The sequence below is a fragment of the Pristis pectinata genome, chromosome 34, assembly GCF_009764475.1.
Source record: "Pristis pectinata isolate sPriPec2 chromosome 34, sPriPec2.1.pri, whole genome shotgun sequence".
Taxonomy (NCBI): Eukaryota; Metazoa; Chordata; class Chondrichthyes; order Rhinopristiformes; family Pristidae; genus Pristis; species Pristis pectinata.
In genome coordinates this window covers 15569791-15591405 of record NC_067438.1, presented here as the reverse complement: position 1 = coordinate 15591405, position 21615 = coordinate 15569791, and the positions used below count along the sequence as shown (strand labels likewise).

The 21615-nt window shown below is 48.9% G+C and overlaps 1 protein-coding gene across 2 annotated transcripts in view; it reads left to right on the top strand.

The window, feature by feature from the left end:
* The first annotated feature begins 593 nt into the window (after positions 1–593).
* Positions 594–21615, top strand: part of LOC127586039 (retinoic acid receptor RXR-beta-A-like) — a 78385-nt gene continuing 57363 nt past the window's right edge. For both annotated transcript variants that reach the window (XM_052043813.1, XM_052043812.1), the window contains exon 1: positions 594–958. In XM_052043813.1, the coding sequence (XP_051899773.1) occupies positions 940–958 (19 nt within the window). In that variant the 5' untranslated portion in view covers positions 594–939. The remainder of the gene's footprint in view (positions 959–21615) is intronic.

Sequence of the window (21615 nt, the reverse complement as noted above, 5' to 3'; positions counted from 1 at the left end):
CGCTCATGGGGGCCCCGTTCGCCCCGCCCACCTCAGGCCCCGCCCTCCGGTGACGCACTGGCCCCGCCCCCTGCGCCGGCCCAGCCAATCAGAGGCGGGCGCCGGGCGCCCGGGCTGACGGCCGCTGCGGTGCTGGTGGTGAGTGCGGCCTAGTGCGGGCGGGGAGCCGCCGACCCACCGGGGCCTCACCGGGCCCACGGCCATCGCCGACCGCCAGGCCCCAGAGAGAGAGGCGACTGGGGGGAGAGGGACCGGGCCGGGCATTGAGCCGGGGGAGAGGGACCGGGCCGGGACGGGACTGGGCCGGGGAGAGGAGACTCGGTGCCAGAGGCAGCCCGTCCCCAGCTGTGTCGGTGCCGGGGCGGAGGGTGATCCTGAGGACAGGGCTGTGGCCACTGGTTGAGGCAGGGGCAGAGGGAGGGAGGGAGGGAGGCGGGCTATAGGGACTGCCCGGGGTGGAAGGGACGGGAGGGGGAGACAACCCCGGGGGGAGAGGGTTTCAGGCCATTGGGGGAGGGAGAGGTGGGTGGAGGGACTGTCCTGAGGAGGGGAGAGAAGGGGACTGAGTACCAGGGGGAGGTGGCGAGAGAGGGGGACGGGGAAGGAGTTCTGAGGAGAGGGGGGTACAGGGACCCTGGGAGAGGAGGGGGAGAGGGAGTCCTGGGGGGTGAGCTGGTTTGGAGGGGTTAAAGCAAAAGGTTGACCCGAGGGTGAAGCCGTGCCAGAGGGAGGTGAACCCCAGCAGGCGGGGAGAGAGAGAGAGCGGAAGTGATTGATCCCTGGCAGGTGGGTTGGGGTCAGGGGGGCAGCGATGATCAGAGGAAGGGGAAGATATCAGAGGCTGCGAGGCGTCGCCGTGCTGTCGTTTTAGTACCCCACCGCCGGCCCGCTGCTCCTGCCACCGACGTCTCTGCAGTCTTGGAACTGGCCGAGGACGGAATGTGTGAGAGTAACAGAGGTAAGGGTGAAGCAGCTGCTGGGACATGTGGCCTTTGGTTCTGGGCAGGTCTCTCATCTGTGGACTGTTGGAGACCAGCTTCATCATGTCGAGGGGGGAGTGACCACAAGTGCGCACTGGAGATTAGAGCTCAGAAATCTAAGTTAATGCGACAGTGCAGTCCTGCAGGAGAGCAGTCTGTGGCATTGGATGGCAACTGAGGCCCCTACTCGGATGCATATGAATGATCCCATGGGGTGGAAAATCTCTTACCCCTTGGTTGATTTTTATCCTTCAGCAGAGATCACAGCAACAGGTTATACTGAAATACAAACAGAAAATGCTGGAAATACTCGGCAGGTCAGGTAGCATCTGTGGGAAGAGAAACAACTATTTCTATTTCTCCAGATACTGCCTGACCTGCTGAGTTTTACCAGCATTTTCTGTTTTTATTTCTGATTTCCAGCATCTGCTGTTTTATGAAGTTTTCAATATAAGGAGAGAGGAGATTGTTGGGGCCTTGACAAAAGTTTATGTATCCTTACTCGCAACAGGTGAGGTCCCGGAAGAGTGGAGAGCAGCCAATGTTGTTCCTTTGTTCAAGAAGGGAAATAGGGATAATCTGAGAAATTAAAGCCCGGTGAGCCTCACGTCGGTGGTAGAGAAGGTACTTAGGCATTTGGAAAATAATGGCCTAATTAGGGACAGTCAGCATGGCTTTGTGCGGGACAGGTCATGTCTTACTAACTAAAGGTGATTGATGAGGGTAGGGCAGTGAATATTATCGATAAGATAAGATCTCTTTATTAGTCACATGTACATTGAAACACACAGTGAAATGCATCTTTTGCGTAGAGTGTTCTGGGGGCAGCCCGCAAGTATCGCCACGCTTCCGGCGCCAACATAGCATGCCCACAACTTCCTAACCCGTACGTCTTTGGAATATGGGAGGAAACCGGAGCACTTGGAGGAAACCCACGCAGACACGGGGAGAACTCCTTACAGACAGCGGCGGGAATTGAACCGGAGTCACTGGCGCTGTAATAGCGTTACGCTAACCGCTACACTACTGTTCCTGCCCTTATGGACCTTAGTAAGGCTTTTGACAAGGTCCTTCTTCATGGGCTGATCCAGAAGGTTAAGATGCATGGGATCCACGGTGACTTGGTAGTTTGGATTCAGAATTGGCTTGCTCATAGAAGGCGGAGGGTAGCGGTAGAAGGGTGTTGTTCAGGCTGGAGGTCCATGACCAGTGGTGTTTCACAGGAATCGGTGCTGGGGTTGTTTGTGATATATATCAATGACATGGATGAAAATGTAGATGGGTGGGTTAGTACGTTTGCAGAGGACACAAAAATTGGTGGAGCTGTGGACAATGAAGTAAGTTTTCAAAGGATACAGCAGGATACAGATCAGTTGGAATTGTGGACAGAGAAGCGGCAGATGGAGTTTAATCCGGGCAAGTGTGAGGTGTTGCACTTTGGGAGGTCAAATGTAAGGGGAAAGTATCCGGTAAATGGCAGGACCCTTCACAGCAGTGATGCACAGAGGGACCTTGGGGCCCAAGTGTCTTTGAAAGTGGCCATGCCAGTAGATAGGGTGGTAAAGAAGGCATATGGCATGCTTGTCTTCATTGGTTGTGGCACTGAGTACAAGAGTGGGGAAACCATGGCGCAGCTGTATAAGATTTTGGTTAGGCCACACTTGGAGTATTGTGTGCAATTCTGGTCGCCCCATCACAGGAGGCTTTGGAGAGGGTGCAGAAGAGGTTTCCCAGGATGCTGCCTGGTTTAGTGGGTATGAGCTATAAGGAGAGGTTGGACAGACTTTGATTGTTTTCTCTGGAGGGTTGGGGGCTGAGGGGAGACCTGTTGGAACTTTATAAAATTATGAGAGGCATAGACAGGGTAGTTAAGCAGAGTCTTTTTCCTAGGATAGAAATGTCAAATACTAGAAGACATGCATTAAAGGTGAGAGGGGGAAAGTTTAAGGGAGATATGTGGGGCAGGTTGATAAATTGGTTTATTATTGTCACAGGTACCGAGGTACAGTGAAAAACTGTGTTTTGCATGCCATCCATACAGATCATTTCATCACATCAGTGCATTGAGGTAGTACAAGGCAAAATAGTGACAGAATGCAGAACAGTGTTACAGTTACAGAGGAAGTGCAGTGCAGGCAGACAATAAGGTGCAAGACCATGATGTGGTAGATTGAGGTCAAGAGTCCATCTTATCTTACTAGGGGAATGTTCAATAGTCTTAATACAGTGGGATAGAAGCTGTCCTTGAGCCTGGTGGTATCTGCTTTCAGGCTTTAGTATCTCCTGCCCAATGGGAGGGGGAAGGAGAATGACTGTGGTGGGTGGGCTCTTTGATTATGCTGGCTGCTTCACTGGGGCAGACAGAAGTGTAGACAGAGTCCATGGAGGGGAGGCTGGTTTCCATGATGCGCTGGGCTGTGTCCACAACTCTCTGCAGTTTCTTGTGGTCTCGGGCTGAGCAGTTGCCATACCAAGCCATGATGCGTCTGGACAGGATGCTTTCAATGGTGCATCTATAAAAATTGGTGAGGGTCAAAGGGGACATGCCAAATTTCTTCAGCCTCCTGAGGAAGTAGAGGCGCTGGTGAGCTATATTGGCCATGGCGTTTACGTGGTTGGACCAGGACAGGCTATAGTTGATGTTCATTCCTAGGAACTTGAAGCTTTCAACCTCAGCACCATTGAAGTAAACAGCAGCGTGTGCACATCCCCCCACCCTACCCCTACCCCTTCCTGAATTCAATGATCAGCTCTTGTTTTGCTGACATTGAGGGAAAGGTTATCGTTGTGACACCATGTCACTAAGCTCTCTATCTCCTTCCTGTACTCCGACTCATCACTGTTTGAGATAGTGGTGTTATCTGCAAACTTGTCGATGGAGCTAGAGCAGAGTATGGCCATGCAGTCATGACTATATAGGGAGTAGAGTAGAAGGCTGACGACGCAACCTTGTGGGGTGCCAGTGTTGAGAATAATCGTGCCGGAGGTATTGCTGCCTATCCTCACTGATTGCGGTCTGTTGGTCAGGAAGCCAAGGATCCAGTTACAGAGGGAGGTGTTGAGTCCCAGGTCTCGGAGTTTGGAGATGAGTTTTCTTGGGATTATGGTATTGAAGGCGGACCTGTAGTCAATGAACTATAGTCTAATGTTGATGTCGTTTCTGTCCAGATGCTGCAGAGATGAGTGTAGGGCCAGGGAGATGGCATCGGCTATAGACCTGTTTCGGCGGTAGGTGAATTGCAGTGGGTCGAGGTTGTCTGGGAGGCTGGTGTTAATGCTACCATGACAAGCCTCTCAAAGCACTTCATGATGGTGGATGTCAGAGCCACTGGTTGGTAGTCATTAAAGCACGTTACCTTGTTTTTCTTAGGTACCGGGATGATAGTGGTCTTCTTAAAGTGGGTGGGAACCTCAGATTGAAGCTGGGAGAAGCTAAAAATGTCTGTAAATTCCTCCGCCAGCTGATATGTACAGGATTGAAGGACACGGCCAGGGACGTCCTCTGGGCCAGATGCTTTCCATGGGTTCACTCTCCGGAAGACTGATCTGATGTCTGCAATGGTGACTGTGGGTTCAGGTGCACTGGAGGCTGTCGGGTTTTTTTAATACAGAATGGTAGGTCCCGGAACTGGCTGCCGGGGGTAGTGGTGGAAGCAGGTAAATATAGTGGCATTTAGGAGGCTTTCAGCTAGACACATGAATATGTGGGTGTTGGAGGGATATGGGTCAAGTACAGGCAGAAGAGATTTAGTTTAATTTGGCATCGTGTTCGGCACAGACAGAGTGGGCCGAAGGGCCTGTGTTGTACTGTTCTATGTTATACAGACCAACAGGTCATGTTGCTGTTGGTGGGATCTTGCTCTGTGCAAATTGACAGTTACATTTCCTACATTGCAACACTTTAAAAGTATCAAAGTGTTCCATGCCGTCCTTTGGATTAATTGGCGTCCTGGGTCAATTCCGAGGGCAGTTAAGCCTCAGCCACGTTGGATTTGAGGACGGCAGATGTTCTAGCCTGAAGCCCATCATCTGCATTCTTAAGACTGCCCTGTCATTGTTGTTACTAGCGCCTCATTCTGAATTTCTTAAATGAGTTGAATTTCAATTCCCCAGCTGCTGTGATGGGATTTGGTCTCAGGTTTGCAGGTCAGTAATCTGGGATTGTAATCCAATGACACAGCCACCATCCTGCCATTGCTCACCCCCCCTCTCTGCCATCTACCCTAGCTTGGCTTCACCTGGCCACTGAGCAAAAAACACTGGCAGTCTGATTCATGGACCAATGAAGGAATTAATGTCCGAACGTACACTGTGAATACTATTCCCATACCTGCCCGTTACATTTGTGTGGAGGTTTTTCCTTCCCTCTGTCTACCCATTGAACTTGTGCTGGAATAATTCTCTGCTTCGGCATCTGACCTGGACTTGCCCGTCCAGATATAAAAGCTTGTGTCCTTCAAGAGTGTTTGGAGTAACGTTTAGAGTTTTCCTCCCAATACCTGCCTTTGCAATTTCCAAATACTACCTTGAGCCTATCATAGAGTTTGTCCATTTGTGATGCTTTCTGCTGATGTGAAGTGAGCAGCTCACTGTTCCATCTTGATGTGCAGAATGTAAATGTGCTAAGTTATCTTTTAGCCTGAAACTGTATTCAAATCTATTTGTTGCAGATGCAAAGCAGAATAATTAGCATTAACAAACTTAAGTTTTTTTTAAGAAAATAATTTTTCTCGTGACCTTTTGCAAAGATTATGCCTAGGGTGCCTTTTAACTGCCCTGTTCTCTGACATTTGGAAAGTTACAGATTGGAAAATGTAGATAGGGACAAACCCGTAGTACTATACCGAGGTATTCCTGATAAAGTTTGAAATATGTTGGATCAATGAACCATAGAACCCCACAGCACAGAAAACAGGCCATTCAGCCCTTCTAGTCTGTGCTGAAACTTTATTCCACTAGTCCCATTGAGCTGCACCCAGTCCATAACCCTCCAGACCTCTCCCGTCCATGTATCTATCCAATGTATTCTTAAAACTTAAGAGTGAGCCCGCATTTACCACATCAGATGGCAGCTCGTTCCACACTCCCACCACTCTCTAAGTGAAGGAGTTCCCCCTAATGTTCCCCCTGAACTTTCCCCTTTCACCCTAAAGCCATGTCCTCTCATAGTTATCTCTCCTAATCTAGGTGGAAAGAGCCTACTCGCACTTACTCTGTCTACACCCCTCATCATGTTGTAAACCTCTATCAATTATCATTTCATTATATGTATTCCATCATAAAATTTCAGTTAATTTCGCTGTATGTCCCTATCAGCGATGTGCCTCTCAGGTGGATCTGACCTGGTTGCCCTATGAGAGTGCCCATGCGTCTACAGACGTCACAAGTATCGAATGTTTCAGGCCGATGTAATGAACACATTTTTCATTCGCTACCCTCAGAATCATGACTATTTGATAATACACCCATGAGTAGAAATATCCCAAGACAATTTCTGTGTAGCATTTACAGGGCCTTCAATCTAACTGATTCTCTGTACAAACACCTCCCTCCCTTTTTCATTTCCTTTTCAGCAGACCCCTCTCCTTACCCCCTTATGTCTAACGAGCACCCGCCTCTCTACTACTTGTCTTGGTTACTCTGTGGTGCTGAGCTTTATTCTTGCCATAAAGGTTTCCTCATTATGCCTGATGGAATTAATGTTGTTTTCATACAAGTTCCCTCACCTCCCCTGAAAATGTAACAACCGTTTAATTTTAAGTTTGTGGCCCGTGAAGGAAGACCAGTTGGCAGCTCTTGTGTGTCCCTTATGGACTGGTTAACCCCAGTGTACATCTCACTCCATAATGGGATTGGCTTAGAGAGGTATCTTGGTTGGCATGCACGAGTTGGGCTGAAGGGCCTATTCCTGTGCTGTTAACTCTGTGACTCCCTGAACTGTCTCTTAAACGGTCCACCCGAATGTTTTCCCCTGACTCTATGACTGTCTTTTGCCCCGCTAGAATCATTGCTCCATAATCAGCTGGAAGTGAACAACGAATCAAATGGTGTTAAAGAATTTGGCCACAATCAGAATTCAGTCACGCCATCTCAAATTGTCCTTTGTCTCTGTTGGTTTGAAGCAAGCTCTGAACTGAGGAGTATCAAAATGTAAAGGCCATTCAACTTAGAGTCACACAGCACGGAAACAGGCCCTTCGGCCTAACTTGTCCATGCCGACCAAGTGCCCATCTAAGCTGGTCCCATTTGCCCGTATCCCTCTAAACCTTGCCAATCCACGTACCTGTACAACTGTCTTTTAAATGTTACTGTACCTGCCTCAACCACTTCCTCTGGCAGCTTATACCATATACCCACCAGCCTCAGTGAGAAAAACGTTGCCCCTGGGATTCCTATTAAATCTCTCCCCTCTCACCTTAAACCTATGCCCTCTAGTTCTCGATTCCCCAACCCTAGGGGAGAAGACAGCATTGTCGACAATTCTTCTCTCCTTGGTAGAGCAAGCCGATGAGTGCCAGGCCCTCCCTCATTGCCCTGCAATTTAGTCTGAGTATTTATCCAGTTCCCTTTGGAGGATTGTTCTTAAATCTTGCTCCATCGTCCTTTCAGACTGTGCGTTCCCGGTCACAGTGACTTGCTGCTTTTCAAATAAAATTGCCCACTCTGCTCCTCGTCTTTTTCCTGGTCCTTTGGTATCGGTACGTTCAGACGCGTCTGCTCGGGGCCCTGACTGCTGCGTGACGTTGGCAGTGTGAGCTGTTGGGCACGGATGTGTGTGTGTGTGTGTGAGCGGAAGTGTGATGTGAGCTCCTGTGGCCCGGCTTTGTCTCGTTACCACTTGCAGACAGTTTGTGGTGTGAGATAAGGAAGTTAATATGGGCTTGCCAACCCCTGGCGTTCAGTAACCGAGACAGTGAGCTGTGGCTTCGCAGTCCCTGACTTCCTGCTTCTGGACTCCGGTTGAGCCCTTTGCCTCTTCCTTGGCAGCGTTTTGATCCTTTTCAGGTACGAACCTAACCCTAACTTACTCTGGGCTGAAAGACTGAACAGGTTCGATGGGGCAGACAGAGAAGAGGTTGCCACATCAGAGGAGCCAGAACCCGTGGCCGTAAAAATATCACACTGATTTCAGGAGAGTCATTACCCAGTAGTTGGGACTCACTGCCACACTGCTACAGAAGCATTTTATCATTCATTGTTTGGGATTTGGACATTGCTGACAAGGCCAGTATTTTTTGCTCGTATATTCTCTCAGGAAGGCAGTGATAAGCTGCTGCCTTAAACCACTGCAGCTCTTCTGGTGAATGTACTCCCCAGTGCTGTTGTGGAGACAGTTCAGACTTGGGCTCCGTGTTGATGGACTCATGATATTTCCAGATCAGGGTGGTGTGGGACTTGCAGGTGGTGGTGTTCCCCGGCACTTGCTGCCCTTGTCTGTCTCAGAAGTAGTTGTGGGTGGTGCACATTACAGCCAGTGTTGGAGGGAATGAATGTTTGGGGGGGGGGGGGGGGGGTGGTTGTGGTTTGATGGGGTGTCGATCCAGTGGACTGCTTTTCCCGGATGGTGTTCAGCTTCTTGAGAGTTGGAGCTGCACTCATCCAGGCAAGTGTATTCTGTGATGTTCCCCACGTTCCTCGTAGATAGTGGAAACGCGATGGGGCATTAGATGCTTATTCATTAGTCACATATACATCGAAACGCACAGTGAAATATGCCTTTTTACGTTGCTAAGAATGTGCTGGGGGCAGCCCGCAAGTGTCGCCACGCTCCCGGCGCCGACATAGCACGTCCACAGCTTCCTAACCCGTACGTGTTTGGAATGTGGGGGGAAACCGGAGCACCCGGAGGAAACCCACGCAGACGCGGGGAGAACGTACAAACTCCTTACAGGCAGCTGCGGGAATTGAACCCGGGTCGTTGGTGCTGCAGTAGCGTTATGCTAACTGCTGTGCTACCGTGCCACCCATATGCTACCATGTTGCCCATAGGTGAGTCACTCCCCGTTCTTTTCACCGTTGCTTAATTTTTGGTCAGGTTGAGTTTCTGGTCAGTTTGACCCCTCACGCTTAAATGATGGGCGATAGTGCCACCGAGTTTCTAGAGCAGATGGTTAGACCTTCCTGTCTGTGCTGATCTGTACCTGCCGCTTATGTGACATGCATGTCACTTGCCGCTTGCTAGCGCATGCCTGAATGTTGTTAGATCTTGTGATACACAGGCATGGACTGCTTCGTCTTCCAAGGGGCTGTGAACGTTGTGCAATTGTCAGCGGACATCCCTGCTTCTGACCTTGTGATGGTCGGAAAGTCACGGGCAACTGTGGATGGTTGGGCCTAGGGCACTGCCTTGGGGATGTCCTGGGGCTGGGGCGATCGACCTCTGACTGGTGAAGCCAGCACTGGCAGACCGTCCCCTGATGACCGTTGAGATGTTGAGCTACGTTCTTGTACCTTTGTGGTCCTTCTGGTGCAGGTGTTCCTGCAGTGAAGTCGGGAGCTGCAGGGTTTGACCCTGTGATGGTGCAGGAATGGGGATAAACTCCCAAGTGAGGCTGTTGTTTAACTTGGAGCAACCAATGATTCACTGGAGCAGGTCGAGCAGCATCCGTGGGGGATAAAGAATTACTGACATTTTGGGTCAAAACCCTGCATCAGGACTGAGTACGGAGTTCATGGAAGACGTTGTATATTCATGAAGCAGAATTTATGCAGTTTGCCTGCTAGTGTCCACTGTTCCACTCTTGGCCCTGATTTAAAGGGGCAATGAACAATCTGCTGGAGGAACTCTGGGCCCACAAATCACAAAACAAAGGAGCAGAAGTAGGCCATTCAGCCCATCGAGTCTGCTCCATGAGCTACACTAAAACTATTCCTATCTAGCCCCAATTTCCGGCCTTGTCCCCATATCCCTTGATACCCTGACTAATTAGATACCTATCAATCTCCTCCTTAAACGCCCCCAATGATTGGGCCCCCAATGCTGTATGTGGCAAAGAATTCCATAATTTCACTACCCTCTGGCTAAAGAAATTTCTCCTCATTTCTGTTTTAAACGGTACCCTCTAATTCTAAGACTGTACCCTCTAGTCCTGGACTCACCCACCAAGGGAAACAGCTTAGCCACATCTACTCTGTCCAGTCCTTTCGACATTCGAAATGTTTCTATGAGGTCCCCTCTCATACTTCTATACTTCAGTGAGTACAGTTCAAGAGCTGACAAACACTCATCGTACGTAAGCCCTTTCATTCCGGGAATCATCCTCATAAATGTTTTCTGAACCCTCTCCAACATCAGCACATCCTTCCTAAGATAAAGGGCCCCACCCAGTGAGCTCCTCCAGCGGGTCATTAGTTGCTCCAGATTCCAGCACCCGCAGTCTCTTGTGTCTCTGTTGCGTAATGTGATGCCTTTACCCCTGTTGGCGCTGTCAGCTGTGATGGACGTCAGTGGTGGGAGAGGAAGTTCAGGGTGGTGAATGGGGGGGCCAGTCAAGTGGGCTGCTTTGCCCTGGATGCTGAGGAGCCTCTCTTGCTGGAACTCGTGCAGACAAGCAGAGAGAGACTTCTGTCACACTCCTGACATGCGCTGCAGTTGGTTGAGTCGCTCTGGCCTGTCTGGCTTTATCTCAAGATGCAGTGTGCAGTTGTTGGAGCTAGGCGTCCGGAAATGACCTTGATTGATAGCTGATCTCTTTTTCCTACTCCCCTCAACGCACCCCTGTCCAATTATTTGCGGCTTGTTCTTCTGCTGACTCTGCCTGTTGTGGTTTCTTTGAAGGCACTGAGTGGCAAATTCAGCACGTCTCAGTTATCGGTTGGGTGGCACTCGCAGCATTTCAGCTGCTGCCGAGACCGTTGCTGTGCAGGGGAGAGTGGTATCATACAGACACTGTGCAGACAACGAGCTCCACTGACCCAACGATGAGCCACGTTGGAGGGTGACCGCAAAACCCAACCACTTTGAATTGTGACCAGAGCACATCTCTAGTAATTGCTCAAGTAAAAGTGCATCAGACCCTTCAACCCAAACCGTTAACCGTTTCCCTCCCCACAGATGCTGCCTGACCTGCTGGGTGTTTATGGCACTCCCTGCTTTTTGTTTCAAATTTTTCGTCCAGTGATTAGTGAGAGTACTGAAACAGAGGGGCTGGCGAGGTTTATATTTCCAGAGACACAAAAGATTCTGCAGATGCTGGAAATCTGGGAGCAACACACACAAAACGCTGGAGGGACTCAGCAGGTCAGGCAGCATCTGTGGAGGGAAACGAACAGTTGACGTTTCAGGCCGAGACCCTTCATCAGGATTGGAAAGGAAGAGGGCAGAAGCCAAACCAAAAGGATGGGGTTATATCCCCTATCTTCCGCATTAGTTTGCAGTCGGACAGGAGTCCTTCACAATGGGAGGGTTGCATCGGATCAGCCCTGGCTCAGCTAGTCGTGCTCTTGCCTCATCAGCAGGTCATGGTTCATGGTAGTGTAGTGGTTAGCGTAACGCTTTACAGCGCCAGTGACCTGGGTTCAACTCCTGCCGCTCTCTGTAAGGAGTTTGTATGTTCTCCCCGTGTCTGCGTGGGTTTCCTCCGGGCGCTCCGGTTTCCTCCCACATTCCAAAGACGTATGGGTTAGGAAGTTGTGGGCATGCTATGTTGGCACTGGAAGCGTGGCGACACTTGCGGGCTGCCCCCAGAACACTCTACACACTGTGTGTTTCAATGTACATGTGACTAATAAAGAGATCTATCTATCTATCATCCAGACTTCGCAGGTTCAGGCCGACACTCCCAATGCAGTACTGAGGGTGTGCTGCAGCGCCCCTCCCCTCCGGCTTCCATCCACTGACTACCGGCACATTTTCCCCACCGATCTACCCCTTGCCCATCTGGTTCTGGTTCCAAAAAACAAAACGCTGGAGGAACTCAGCAGGTCAGGCAGCATCTATGGAGGGAAATGGAAAGTGGACGTTTTGTGTAGAGACCCGTCACCAGGACTGAGTCCCTCCAGCATCTTGTTTTTCTGCTCCGGGTTCCAGTATCTGCAGTCTCTTGTATCTCCAGGTTCTGGTTCCATCTGACCTTCACCTAATGGCTCCCATTATCTCCTTCCTTACTTGAGCAGATGCCAGCACCGGTAACCCTTAGTGTTCCTGCTTATCACCCACCTAGTTGTCTCCATCTTCACCCTCCTCTCCCCACCTGTCCGTCATCCTTCGCCCCTCCTCGGTCCTCCAATCTCCTGCAGGCCCTCTGTCACGCCCCCTCCTCTTTATACTGCCCATCTCCCCTGACAGTCCTGATGCAGGGATTTGACCCAAAATGTCGACGACTCCCTTCCCCCTCTGATGCTGCTTGCCCCGCTGAGTTCCTGCAGCAGATTGTTGCTCCAGATTCCAGTGTCTGCAGGCTCCTGTGTCTCTCTCAAACCAAGGCCTCCTTCTGTTCTCCTAAGACGTTCCCCCTTCATTCTCAAAACAAGAGGACATGGCTTTAAGGTATTGGGTGGGAAGTTCAAGGGTGATGTCAGAGGGAGGTTTTTCACCCAGAGAGTGGTTGGTGCATGGAATGCGCTGCCTGGGGTGGTGGTGGAGGCTGATACATTGGACAAGTTCAAGAGACTGTTAGATAAGCATATAGAGGAATTTAAATTAGAGGGATATGTGGGAGGAAGGGGTTAGATAGTCAGTGGCGGGCCGAAGGGCCTGTATTTTGCCGTATTGTTCTATGGGACCTCATAGAAACATTTCGAATGTTGAAAGGACTGGACAGAGTAGATGTGGCTCTGTTTCCCTTGGTGGGTGAGTCCAGGACTAGAGGGCACAGTCTTAGAATTAGAGGGTACCAGTTTAAAACAGAAATGAGGAGAAATTTCTTTAGCCAGAGGGTAGTGAAATTATGGAATTCTTTGCCACATACAGCATTGGGGGTGTTTAAGGAGGAGATTGATAGGTATCTAATTAGTCAGGGTATCGGGGGTACGGGGACAAGGCTGGAAATTGGGGCTAGATAGGAATAGTTTTAGTGTAGCTCATGGAGCAGACTTGATGGGCTGAATGGCCTACTTCTGCTCCTCTGTCTTGTGATCTTGTAAAAAAAAATGCGACTGCATGATTTCAATGAATTGGGGAACTTCCCTGGTGATCTGTGGCCAACAGTCATTTCCTCCCAAATCATTCATTATCTGGTCATTATAGTTTGCACGCAAATTGTCAGTGTAAACCACGCTTCTAAAATGCTCATTCGGTGGTGTTGTTGGGGATTTCCTGAATTCATGAAAGGTGTTATGTATATATTCACATTTTTTCCAAGTGATGTGCTATGTACAATACAGCAAGCACGGTGAAGATGCATTTACAGTCTAATCCCAATAAATACGAGGCCCAAACTAAATGACGATATTGCAGATGCCTCGTATCAGTACAGTGTCCCATCCTCTCAACCCTCCTGCACACCCAGTCTCAGGCATACTTGTTCCTGCAGCCCACCCCACACCAAACAGTCACATCCCTGGATTGGGGTACTGAGCTGCAAAGCACCAAGGTTTGTACGTTGGACATAACTGACAGTCGAGATTAAAGTCTCCACAGATATGATTTAATGGCATGATTAAAATGTTGACTCTGCACAAAGTTTCACACTCTAGTTGGATCATCCCACCATTTTTGGCAAATAGTTCTAGTTATCAATGGGCTGTTCTTAATGGTGGTTCTCCTGTATTTGGTCTTTGACCTTTCTTCGGATGTCTGCTTTGTGCCCATGAGTGTGATGGATCTAAAATGTGGAACTGATTGTACGATGTGAAATGTGTTCCGACCACTTAATCCACGATGCACCATTCCCAAGGGACTGGTTTTCTTTTCCCTGTGTTGGGATAATATTCTGTTGGTGGCCTCTCCAGGCTTCTCAAAGCAACGGTATGAGATGTTCTGTTGCTGCTGTACAAGTCGTTGTTGAGACCACACTTGGAGCATTGTGTGCAGTTTTGGTTGCCGAGCTAGGATGCCATCAACCTGGGAAGGGTGTAGAAGAGATTCACAGGGACTGGAGGGCTCGAGTTATAAGGAGAGGCTGGGACCTTTTTTCCCTAGAGCGAAGGAGGCTGAGGGGCAACCTTAAAGGTTTATAAAATCATGAGGGGCATAGATAAGGTTGGATGGTCATTGTCTTTTCCCCAGGATAGGGGAGACTAAACTAGAGGGCAGAGGTTTAAGGTGAGAGAGGAAAGATTTAAGGGGGACCTGAGGGGCAACTTTCTCCACACAGAGGGTTGGGGTGTGTGGAACGAGCTGCCAGAGGAAGTGGTAGAGACGTGTACAATTACAATGTTTAAAAGACATTTGGACAGGTACATGGATAAGAAAGGTTTAGAGGGATATTGGCCAAACGCAGGCAATGGGACCAGCTGAGAAAGGAACTTGGTCAGTATGGACGAGTTGGGCTGAAGGGTACGACTCTATAAGCAAAAGGGAGAGAGGCAGTCTGCCAAGCAAAGGAATTTACAATCAAAGGAATATCCGCTGAAACCCCAGTCACTGTTGTAGGACATGCAGCATCTGCCTGGTGAACTGCAGCTCTCTGATTTAGCAACACGATAATCCCATCTGTTGGCCGAGGCTCAGTACGTCATGGCCCAGCTGTTCTCAGTTAGTCCCTTGAGATCCTTTCTGCTCATCTATGTGGGTGGACGTGTGCTGGGTTTAATGTCTCCCTGCAGCGTGGTACCTGTAACCATGCAGAACCTCCCCCACTGTGTGTTGTACTGGATTAAAACCACAAAACCCTGGAAATACCCTCCAGTTCAGGCAGTGTTGGCAGAGAGAGAAACGGTTAATTCTTCAGTCAGTAACCCATTGTTGGAACTTCAGCTTCATGCTCTCACACTATGTACAATAGCTTTTGGAATTGGATTTAAGTCTACTGTAACCCAGGGACATGAGTTCTTCCAACTGAGCAGTGAGCTGCGAGATCAACCTCCTGTTCCTCAATGTATTTTCAGAAGTCTACAGACCACTCAGCTTCCCTTTCTGGTTCTACTCTTGCTCAATACTTTAACATTTCTGCCAATGATCTCTCATCATTATGCACTCTCCTTGGAAAATCCCTTGACTGGGTGCTTGCAAACCACATCTCCAACCTCACCACCTCCAAAGAACCGAACACCAGGTGAAGGGATCTGCTGTTGCTTCCACATCCCATCTTTGCCATAACTCTACACTCGCCAGATGTCCACTCTGGCGCCGCTATGCAGAGCCCTGAACGGAGGTCAGGTGACATTTGCTGTGGTGGTGTGCAGTGAGCTGTCCCACCTCCCTGGGGCATCAGCGGTCTTTGGGTGTTGCTGACCACGCCACCACCTCTCCACTGTCGCGTGGCGAGTCCAGACCATGCTGGTCAGGATCCAGTTCTGTACACAGAACGTAGACCACAGCAGTACAGCACAGGAACAGGCCCTTTGGCCCACGATATCTGTGCTGAATGTGATGTTGAATTAAACTAGATCCCTTCTGCCTGTACATGATCCATAATCGCTCCATTCCCTGCAGATTCAGGTGTCTATTTAACAGTCCCCGGCAGCCCATTCCAGGCACCCACTACTCTCTGTGTAAAGGACTTGCCCCACACATCTCCTTTAAACTTTCCCTCATCTCAACAAAAATGCAGGTCTTCGAGTACTTGACATTTCTATACTGGGAGAAAGATTCTGACTGTCCACTCTATCTGTGCCCCTCATAATCTTGTAAACTTCTATCAGGTCTCCCCTCAGACTTTCCAGAGAAAACAACCCAAGTTTGTCCAACCTCTTCCTATAGCACATACCCTCTAATCCAGGCAGCACCCTGGTGAACCTCTTCTGCACCCTCTCCAAAACCTCCACATCCTGCTGCTAATGGGGCGACCAGAACTGATGACAAATCTGATCATCATCACCTTTGCTGGCCCCTGGAGACACAGGATGTCTTGCCTCCATTCCATTTCTGCAGGTTCTAAGGTGACCGATCATAGAGTCAGAGCACTACACAGAAACAGGCCCTTCAGCCCATCTAGTCCATGCCCACCTGGTTTTCTGCCTCATCCCATCTACCTGCACCCAGACCATAGCCGTCCATACCTCTCATCCATGCACTTATCCAAACTTCTCTCTGTGTTACAATTGAACCCCCATCACACTCACACCACCCTCTGAGTGAAGTAGTTCCCCCTCAGTTTACCCTTAAATGTTTCACCTTTCACCCTAAACCTATGACCTCTAGTTCTAGTCTCACCCAACCCAAAGGGGAAAAGCCTGCATTCATTCACTATCTATACCCCAGATGTACCCCTGGCTACTGTGGGAGGCGAGGGAGGAGATTGTGGAGCCTCTGACGATGATCTTTGCATCATCAATGGGGACAGGAGAGGTTCCGGAGGATTGGAGAGTTGCAGATGTCGTTCCCTTATTCAGGAAAGGGAGTAGAGATAGCCCAGGAAATGATAGACCAGTGAGTCTTACCTCAGTGATTGGTAAGTTGATGGAGAAGATCCTGAGAGGCAGGATTTATGAACATTTGGAGAGGTATAATATGATTACAAGTAGTCAGCATGGCTTTGCAAAGGGCAGGTCCTGCCTTATGAGCCTGATTGAATTTTTTTGAGGATGTGACTAAGCACATCGATGAAGGGATAGTAGTAGATGTAGTGTATATGGATTTCAGCAAGACGTTTGATAAGGTACCCCATGCAAGGCTTATTGAGAAAGTAAGGAGGCATGGAATCCAAGGGGACGTTGCAATGTGGATCCAGAACTGGCTTGGCCAGAGAAGGCAAAGAGCGGTTGTTGACATGTCATATTCTGCGTGGAGGTTGGTGACCAGTGGTGTACCTCAGGGATCTGTTCTGGGACCCTTACTCTTTGTGATTTTTATAAACGACCTGGATGAGGAAGTGGAGGGATGGGTTAGTCAGTTTGTGGATGACACAAAGGTTGGATGTGTTGTGGATAGTATAGAGGGCTGTCAGAGGTTACAGCGGGACATAGATAGGATGCAGAGTTGGGCTGAGAAGTGGCAGATGCAGTTCAACCCAGATAAGTGTGAAGTGGTTCATTTTGGTAGGTCAAATATGATGGCAGAATATAGTATTAATGGTCGGACTCTTGGCAGTGTGGAGGATCAGAGGGATCTTGGGGTCCAAGTCCATAGGACGCTCAAAGCAGCTGCACAGGTTGACTCTGTGCTTACGAAGGCATATGGTGTATTGTCCTTCATCAATCGTGGAATTGCATTTAGGAGCTGGGAGGTATTGTTGCAGCTATATAGGTCCCTGGTTAGACCCCACTTGGAGTACTGTGCTCAGTTCTGGTCCCTTCACTACTGGAAGGATGTGGAAGCCATAGAAAGGGTGCAGAGGAGATCTACAAGGATGTTTCCTGGAATGTGGAGCATGCCTTATGAAAACAGGTTGAGTGAACTCGGCCTTTTCTCCTTGGAGCGACGGAGGATGAGGGGGGACCTGATAGAGGTGTATAAGATGATGAGAGGCATTGATCGGGTGGATAGTCAGAGGCTTTTCCCCAGGGCTGAAATGGTTGCCACAAGGGGACACAGGTTTAAGTGCTGCTGAGTAGGTATAGAGGAGATGTTAAGGGTAAGTTTTTTACTCAAAGTGGTGAGTGCGGGGAATGGGCTGCCGGCAACGGTGGTGGAAGCGGATATGATAGGGTCTTTTAAGAGACTATTGGATAGGTACATTGAGCTGAGAAAAATAGAGGGCTATGGGTAAGCCTAGTAATTTCTAGGGTAGGGACATGTTCAGCACAGCTTTGTGGGCCGAAGGTCCTGAATTGTGCTGTAGTTTTTCTATGTTCTACCACTCTTTGGCTTCTCCCACTAAGCTAATGTTGAATCTAATTGACATCCTGAATGCCAAGTGACTTCCCTTCTGGACCAGTCTCCCATGTGGGACTTTGTCAAAGGCCTTGCTAAAATCCATGTAGACAACATCCACTGCCTTCCTTTGATTAACCTTCCTGGTAATCACCTTTATAAACTTTAAGATTGATTAGACATGACCTGCCACGCACAAAGCCATGTTGAATATCCCTAATCAGGCACAGTCTTTCCAAATACTTATATATCCTGTCCCTCAGAATACCTTTCAATAATTTACCCATGACTGATGTCAGGCTCACTGGCCTATAATTTCCCGGCTATTTTTAGGGCCTTTCTTAGACAACGGAACAACATTAGCCATCCTCCAGTCCTCCAGCACCTCACCCATGGCTCAGGATGTTCTAATATCTTTGCCAGGGCCCCTGCAATTTCTGCACTAGCCTCCCACAAGGTCCAAGGGGACAGCTTGTCAGGCCCTGGGGATTTATCCATCCTAATTTGCCTCAAAACAGCAAGCACCTCCTCTTCTGTAATCTGGATACAGTCTGTGACCTCACTACTCTTTTTCCTCAGTTCCAAGGACTCTGTCTGTCTCTCGAGTAAAAGATGCAAAAAATTCATTTAAGATCTCCCCCATCTCTTTCTGCTCCATGCATAGGTGACCATGCTGATCTTCAAGAGGACCAATTTGCCTGCTTTTCTCCACAGATGCTGCCTGACCTGCTGAGTTCTTCCAGCATCATGGTGTTTTGCATCAAGATGCCAGCGTCTGCAGTCCTATGTTTCTCTAGGATGAATTTTGTCCCTTGCTATCCTTTTGCTCTTAATGTAGCTATAGAAATCCTTGGGATTCTCTTTCACCTTGTCTGACAGAGCAACCTCATGTCCTTTTAGCCCTCCTGATTTCTCTGTGTTCTCTAGCATTTCTGATACTTCTTAAGCACCTCATTTGATCCTAACTGCCTATACCTGATATGCACCTCCTTTTTCTTTACCAGGGCCTCAATATGCCCCATAAATCATGGTTCCCTAAACCTGCTAGCCTTGCCTTTTATTCTAACAGGAACATACAGATTCTGTCCTCTCAATATTTCACTCTTGAAGGCCTCCCACTAACCAAGCATCTCTCTGCCAGAAAACAGCCTATCCCAATGCACGGCTGCCAGGTCCCTTCTGATGCCGTCAAAATTGGCCTTGCTCCAGTTTGGAATCTCAACCCGAGGACCAGTCCTATCTTTCTCCATAATTATCTTGAAACTAATGGAATTATGATCACTAGATCCAAAGGGTTCCCCTACACACTTCTGTCATCTGTCCTGTCTAGTTCCCTAAGAGGAGACCCAGTACAGTGCTCTCTAGTTGGGACCTCTACATATTGATTCAGGAAATTCTCCTGAACACATCTGACAAACTTGACCTCATCCAGTCCCTTTACCATATGGGAATCCCAGTCAATATGTGGAAAGTTAAAATCACCTACTATCAGAACTGTTATTTCCTGATACCGTCTGTTATCTGTGTACAAATTTGCTCCTCTAAATCCCACTGACTATTGGGATGTCTACAATATAGTCCCATTAACGTGGTCGTCCCTTTTTTTTATTCTTCAGTTCCACCCAAATTTCCTTGGTAGTTAAATCCTTCAGTATGTCCTCTGAGCACTGATGAGTAATGCCACCCATCCCCCTTTACTACCTCCCTCTCTATCATGTCCAAAACACCAGAATCCAAGAACACTAAGCTGCCAGTCCTGCCCCTCCTGCAACCAAGTCTCACCAATGGCTACAACATCATAATTCCACGTACAGATCCACACTAAGTTCATCTGCCTGACCTGCAATACTCCTTGCATTGAAATAGACGCAACTCAGAACATCAGTCGCATCATGCTCAACCTCTCGGTTTCCATCGTTGCTTGTAGTCTTAACATCTACCTTCCCCACAGCCTCTGCCTCTCTGGTTCCCACCCCCCTGCAAGTCTAGATTAAACCCCCATGAGCAGCACTAGCAAAGCTTCCCGCAAGGATATTGGTCCCCCTCCAGTTCAGGTGCAAACTGTCCTGTTTGTACAGATCCCACCTACCCTGAAAGAGAGCCCAATGATCCAAAAATTTGATATTTGTTTATTATTGTCACTTGTACCTAGGTACAGTGGAAAAACTTGTCTTGCAAACCGATCGTACAGGTCAATTCATTACACAGTGCAGTTACACTGAGTTAGTACAGAGTGCATTGATGTAGTACAGGTAAAAACAGTAACAGTCTGGAGTAAAGTGTCACAGCTACAGAGAAAGTGCAGTGCAGTGCAATAAGGTGCAAGGTCACAACAAGGTAGATCGTGAGGTCAAAGTCCATCTCAGTGTAAAAAGGAACCGTTCAATAGTCTTATCACAGTGGGATAGAAGCTGTCTTTAAGTCTGGTGGTACGTGCCCTCAGGCTCCTGTATCTTCTACCTGATGGAAGAGGAGAGAAGAGAGAATGTCCCGGGTGGGTGGGGTCTTTGATTATGCTGGCTGCTTCACCAAGACAATGAGAGGTAAAGAGTCCAAGGAGGGGAGGCTGGTGTCCGTGATGCGCTGGGCCGTGTCCACAACTCTCTGCAGTTTCTTGCAGTCCTGGGCAGAGCAGTTGCTGTACCAAGCCGTGGTGTATCCAGATAGGATGCTTTCTATGTCACTGGAGCTGTGAGGCAGGGGCTCTACCCGCTACACCTCTGTGTGGCCTCGTGCCCGCGAACATAGTGGCTCACCAGTTGGAGCCGGCAGGATGTGATTAGAACTGCTGGCCTGGGAGAAGACACTGCTGTTGGTTCAGTTGTCCTGCCAGTGATGATAGTGGTACCTCCCCAGTGCTCCGAGGGGCCGGCTGTAGGTAATCCATGTCTCCAAAGCCAGGGAATTGCTCTGCCAGGGAAGTGGTTTTCTCTTCCTCTGTAATGTTACCCTGTGACCCCATGGGTCTGTTCCCTCTGCTTCCAATTTCTCATCTCCAGGTCTTCCCTCGGCGATCCCATCCAAGACTGTACGTCCTATTGGACACTGAGGTGGCCTTCCAAACCTTTGCTAACTTTCATGTCAGGCTGAGTCTGAACCAGTGTCTGGCCACTGAAGCCATGCATGCTTTCATTTTTTTCTGGACTTGACTGTACTGGCTGTCTCCCACCTTTTACACCGAGCTCCTCTCATCCTTCCCTCTGTGTCCTCAACTGCAGAGGAGCCCTGACTGCTCTTCCGTAACATCTCTGCAACACCGTTGGTCAGTGAACAGCTGCCTGACCGTTGTTGATTTTATCGTCTATACCTCAGCTTTAAAGTCCTCATCCATACTTTCGAATCCCTCTCTGGTCCCGGCCCTCCCTACCTGTGTCAGACCTCAGTTCTCTGTCCTCCTCCACTTCTGAAGTCTTTGCGCGTTCCCTGCTTTACTCACTTCACCATTGTGACCATGTCTTCAGCTGTCCTGGCCCTAAATCCTGGGATTCCTTGCCTAAACTTCTCCGCTTCATTTCAGTTAAGCTGATCCTTAAATCCCACCTCTTTGTCTAATCTTTTGGTCAATAGCCCTAATTCTTTTTAAGAGGCTTGGTATCAAACACCATTCGATTATTGTTCTTGAGAACTATTGTACACAATGTTTAACGAGGAATATATAAAATAATTTTATATACACTGTGTGTGCGTGTGTGTGAGAGAGAGAGAGAGAAGGCAGAGCAGTGGATGTGGTTTACATGGACCAGTAAGGTGCTTGACAAAGTCGTATATGCTAGGCTGGTC